This window comes from Myotis brandtii, unplaced genomic scaffold, assembly GCF_000412655.1.
Source record: "Myotis brandtii unplaced genomic scaffold, ASM41265v1 scaffold343, whole genome shotgun sequence".
Lineage (NCBI taxonomy): Eukaryota > Metazoa > Chordata > Mammalia > Chiroptera > Vespertilionidae > Myotis > Myotis brandtii.
In genome coordinates, this window is record NW_005363209.1 from 193705 (window position 1) to 199757 (window position 6053).

At 41.8% G+C, this 6053-nt stretch overlaps 1 protein-coding gene across 1 annotated transcript in view; it reads left to right on the forward strand.

The window, feature by feature from the left end:
* Positions 1-226: 226 nt before the first annotated feature.
* The window catches only part of USP45 (ubiquitin specific peptidase 45), a 63075-nt gene continuing 57248 nt past the window's right edge, over positions 227-6053 (forward strand). The window contains 2 exon segments of the mRNA XM_005871462.2: positions 227-340; positions 4478-4587. Of these exon segments, the coding sequence (XP_005871524.1) occupies positions 4488-4587 (100 nt within the window). The 5' untranslated portion in view covers positions 227-340; positions 4478-4487.

Sequence of the window (6053 nt, forward strand, 5' to 3'; positions counted from 1 at the left end):
CCTCTGGCCCGGCCTCCCTCTGGCATTCTCTCCTCCACGACGCATTTCCTCCAAAGAAACGGGGGGCGTTTGTGTTCGTGACCGGGGGCCGCGTGTCTACAGGGTCTCTGGCTGCAACGCGCAGTGTTGGGAGCCCTGGAGACGGACTGCCTGGGTCCAGATCACCCCCTCCTCCCCCAATTCCTGGCTCAGGGAACCCTGCCGGTCACTTAATCTCTGTGTACTCCAGTTTCTTCAAGTGTAAAATGGGCGAAATAATAGTACCCTACCTCATAGGGTGGTCGTGCGGATTCCCTGGGCTTAGACGTGCTTGGAAGCGAGTGTGATGCTCAGTAAAACTGTAAGTGCTGTTCATCTCTTTGAGCCTGGAATCTAAAAGGAGAGTTGTGTCCCAATTTCCCCTCCCTCCCCCAACCTGGCCTCCCGCCGCTGAAAATAATTGCCCAAGAGTAAGAAAAAAAAATTTTTTTTTAAAGAATACGGGCTTTTTTTTTTCTTGCATAATCTGCTTTTAAAAAATTAAACATTCCTAAACAACTTAGTTGTACATCCTACATTAAAGAAAAGAACAGATGTTAGAGTAATGCTGAAGTTGAAAACTGAGGAAAATGGTCCGAAAGCATTTGTGCTGAAAGGAGCATAGTAGGCCTGAGCTTGCTGTCTTTTTAGAAAGGCTCCTGCAAGATTAGCGCTTGTTTGGTATCTGGCAACAATATGGTTTATGCTTTATAATATGGTTGTGCTGAAGTTATCAGCTCCCATAAAAATCCTGGGCCCGCGAGTCTGTAATGGGCTTCCCTGGGCAAAAACATTGCACAGACATTTTGCTGGATTTGATTCCTTCCGGGAGGGAGAGAACATAAAGAAGCCTACACATGAATTCCTCCAGCCTTCGGCTGTATCTTTTCCCATTAGGATCAGGCGGTATTTTCATACTACATTGCCATAGTAGACGTGAGCTATGAGTACAACTAACTGCTGTATATGCTGAGTTTTGTGAGTCGCTCTAGCGAATCTCCGAATGTGAGGGTGGTCTTGGCACACCCCAGACACAATACTGATGATAGAAAGTATTTGAAGCTCTAGTAATTGGACTCGTCTCTTTTTGCTCTAAAGGGAAATTGAAAAAAGAAACGTATACAGATAAGTGATTGCTGAACAGTGGGTTACTGTCCAAAATGATTCTGTACTAGTATGTGTAGGCATATTGTATATGTCAGGAAAATCACTGGAAATTGACATTGCCAAGTTAAGTTTGAGTCAATGTTTTTGGGAAAAGCAAAAAAGTCTGTCTTTTACAGATTTTAGATAAAATACCCGGTTCTTTTTGTTTTAATTTTTTTTATGTGTTAATGTTCTTCTTTATTGAGAGTTTATCTGTGCATTTATGGGCCACTTTTCCTGGATTCTTTTAGTTATGTCTATCTCTTTTTTTGGGACATCAACTTAACATAGTTGAGGGTAAATTTGTATGTTTGGGGGTGGAAAGATCAGATTTGCCATCTGATTATGTCTCTTTCAGTAAAGTAGAAAACCAGATTCTATTTTGAGGAGTAGGGAGATGGAAGAGTTGGAGGTTTGGGAGAGTGAAAAAGGTTTCAAGTGGCTGTGTGAGGATAGATACGTTGACCAGAAAGAATAGTAGATAATGGCATGTCTTCATGCATTTGAGATTGGGTGTGAATTTAGTGGACCCACTCTGCTTTCTTAGGAGACTCTCCTGCCCATTTGGATGCAGACATTGAGAAAGTGGTTAATTGTGTTCATCTAGGATTGGGGTTTTGTTAGAGCAGTGATGTACTCATTCAGGCTATGCACACATATTCTGTCCCTCCTGGGAACATGATAAGGCTGCATTCTTTGTATACACTAACATCCCCGCTCTCTATGTCTACTTGAAATGAGTTGCCATCTGACTTGTTTTGCCCAGTAAAATATGAGCAGACATGACACGTGTCACTTCCAAGTGACGCTTGAGGAACCAGCACTCCCATTTGCCATGTCTCCTTTTTCCTGCCCTGCTGTAGTGGTCCTGGGAGCACTTGTTGAGATGCAGCCTCCTGTGAGCCCGGTCACTAAAGGAGAGCAGGAGTGGCTGGGCAAGGAAGCTGGAAGAACTCGAAGTTGTGGTCAGAGAATGGAATACTTGAATTACTGATTTTGCAAGGCAGGATGTGGGGCTAAGCGGATGAGGAAGTAAGTGGGAGGTAAAAGGCAATCAGAAATGAAGGGGTCAAGGAACTCAGAGGCCGTGTGCATCTCTGTGACCTTGAAGGCCTTAATTTTTTGCAGTTCAATATGGTGACCCTTGGACTTAAAGAAATTACTCATAAAATGACTCACAAAAACTCCCTAACGTGGGACATTATATAACTAAATCAAGATTCAGAATTTATTACTGAGTTGAAAGATTCTTGCACCTTGATCAATAAAAGCAAATAAACAAATAATCATGAATATTACAGTGTAGCTTAGCCATGGAGCAGGGTGATACTAGGTAGGACTTAGGCTAAGCTACTTTAATAAAGACTCTAGCCCTGACCGGTTTGGCTCAGTGGATAGAGCGTCGGCCTGCGGACTCAAGGGTCCCAGGTCCGATTCCAGTCAAGGGCATGTACCTTGGTTGCAGGCACATCCCCAGTGGGGAGTGTGCAGGAGGCAGCTGATCGATGTTTCTCTCTCATCGATGTTTCTAACTCCCTATCCCTCTCCCTTCCTCTCTGTAAAAAATCAATAAAATATATTTTTTTAAAAAAAGACTCCAAAATATAGTGGTTTAAAAAAATTGCATAACTTGTATCTAAAATCTTTAGAATTAACTGAGTTTTAAAGAAACATAAGAGATAGAGTTAAATAACACCATGAGGAAAGAGTCAAATTCAATGTGGGATATTATAGTCTTGCTATTGAAAGTGGACCCCCAACACTGGCTTCCCATTGGGAGCTTGCAAAGGAGGCAGAATCTCAGGTCCTGTGACAGTCTTGTTTAATCAAAATCTACATTTTATTTATTATTTTTTTAAATTTTATTTTATTGTTTAAAGTATTACAAATAGTAGTACATATGTCTCCTTTTAAAATCTACATTTTAGCACAACCTCCAAGATGACTCATGCACTGCCCCGATCTCTTAAAAAAGCCAGTGTCTTAGGAAAGTAGGGCACTGTTAACTTTCTATCTTTTATGGGAAGAACAGTTGTCAATTAAAAAGTACTAAAGCGACATAACCAATACAAAAGCCTTGATTGAATCCTTATTCAAAAAACCAGTATAGAAGACACTTTTGGGTCAGCGGAAGAAATTAAATATGTTAATTTTCTGAGATGTGATGTGATTATATAGGAGAATATTGTTATTCTTAAGAGATACATTCTGTCTGCAACATTCAGATAGTTCAGCAAAAACAAACATACAGCCCTGGCTGGTTTTGCTCAGTGGATAGAGCATCGGCCTGTGCACTGAAGGGACCCAGGTTCAATTCTGGTCAGGGGCACATACCTGGGCTGTGGGCTCCATCCCCAGTAGGGGGCATGCAGGAGGCAGCCAATCAATGATTCTCTCTCATCATTGATGTTTCTCTCTCCCTCTCTCTGAAATCAATAAAAATATATTTTAAAAAAACCCAAAAACAAACATACAGGTATATATGTCTATATGCACATTGCTATTTAGATAAAATAAGTATGGCAAAATGTTTTAGTGGGATTTAGATAGTATATGGGTATTCATTATATTGTTCTTTTAATTTTTGTGGAAGTTTAAAACTTTTCATAATAAAAAAGTGGGAGCCAGGCCAGTGTGGCTCAGTGGTTGAGCATTTACCGATGAACCAGGAAGTCACGTTTTGATCCTGATCAGGGCATATGCCTGGGTTGCAAGCTCAATCCCTGGTGAGGTGTGCAGGAGGCAGCTGATCAATGGTTCTCTTTCATCATTGATGTTTCTCTCCCTCCCTCTCCTCTCCTCTGTGAAATCAATAAAAAATATATTTAAAAAATAATTTAAAAAATAAAATAAAAAGTGGGGGAAAGGTAGAAACTTATTTCTCTCTCAGTAGCCTAGCACTAGGTCATACAGAAAGGGGGCGTGGTTCTACTGTGCTTGGCACATGGCTTCCATCCCTGGTCCATTGTAGCTTTACCAACTCCTACTGTCTCCTAGCTAGTGAGACAGAAAGGGCAAGGGGAGCACCTGACTTAGAAGCAGCACTTGTTCCATTGATCAGAACTTTAGTTTTCATTCACCTAGAAAGCATATATCTAGGGAGTAGTCGGTAAAAGTCACATATAAAGTGCCATTTTATGTTGGTTTAATAAAGACTTTTTCGTTCCAGCTGACTCTCCCTTCTTCCTCTGTTGATGTAGTAGACCAATTAAAATGGAATAATCTCAATTTTAATATGCATTAAGTATAATACATAAAATTTTATTTTTGGGATTAAATTATATTCATCCCTCTCCCCCCCCCCCCCTTTCAGTAAATAACAGATGCGGGTGAAAGAGCCATCCAAAGTTTTATCTGAGAAAGCCAAAAGAAGTAAAAGGCCGACAATACCTCATGATGAAGACTCTTCAGATGACATTGCTGGTACGTTGTGACTGGCCTCCTAAATAGTGTTGCAGAAAAGAAATAACATATGTTTTTTTTATTTTATTTTTAAATTACAGTTTACATTCAATATTATTTTGTATTAGTTTCAAATGTACAGCATAGTGGTTAAACATATACTTTTAATTAATGAAATCTTTTCTCTTTGTTTTTACCATTTTCTGTGTAAACATAAAAATCAGCTTGTTTAGTTTCAAAAACTGCTGTTGGTGTTTTTATTGATACTTTGTTTAGTTGACAAAGTAATCAGAAGTGGCTTATTTTTGTCATTGCCCTGTTTCTCATCGTCTATTAAAACCAGTCTTTACGTTGTTACAGAATTTACCAGGCGACTGGAAAATACTCACACAGGAGTACTCGGAGATACAGGAAAAACCCATTTATTTCCAGATGTACTAGTACCGTGACTTAGGGGAGCCTGTTTCCAAATCCTGAGCAAACCAATATGGAGGAAGCTTTCCCTTTATACCCTTTGGTTTCTTTGTCCCCCAAATATGGATCAGACTTCCAGACCTTTCGTGGGCTTTGCAAAAAGCCCCATGTGTTGGGATGGCGGCCGTGAGACCGCATCTAAAGGCCTGGCCTGGCGCCAGCGCTGATAACCCCCTCTGGGGGTTGTGTATTGTTCATGGTTTATGGCCTCTGTAAAATGGGAGTACTTAGGTAAACAGGTCTTGCAAGACCAGATAATTAAGGAAGGGGCAATGACTAGACTATAGGCTAACAGGAATGTGCATTAGGGATACTAATTAACTAGGTACAGAGTCAGGCTGCTGTCTCCTCCCCGCCAGAAAATGACTTATTTTCCTCATTAACGTCACTGAGGTGCAGACGATCCTGGGGAGCTGCTGGCTTTAGGACTTGCATTAGCCTCATGCCTTCGGTTTTGGCCTTGGAGGATTTTCTTTACTTTCTTACCAGTTAGTTCAGCTCTTCATTTAAAAAGATGTTTTGAAGCCCTAGCTGGTTTGGCTCAGTGGATAGAGCGTCAGCCTGTGGACTGAAGTGTCCTGGGTTCGATTCTGGTTAAGGGCACATGCCTGGGTTGTGGCTTGAAACCCAGTGGGGGGGCATGCAGGAGGCAGCTGGCCAATGATTCTCTCTCATCATTGTTTCTATCTCTCTCTCCCTCTCCCTTCCTCTCTGAAATCAATAAAAATATCCTATATAATAAAAGGCTAATATGCAAATTGACCAAATGGCAGAACAACCGGTTGCTATGATGCACACTGACCAGCAGGGAGCATAGATGCTCAATGCAGGAGCTGCCCCCTGGTGGTCAGTGTGCTCCCACAGGAGGAGCACCGCTCAGCCAGAAGCCGGGCTCACGGCTAGCGAGCGCAGCGCCACTGTGGCAGTCCTAACGACCCCTCGGGGGATATCTGACTGCTGGCTTAGGCTCTAGCTAGAGCGGGCCTAAGCCAGCAGTTGGACATCCCCCAAGG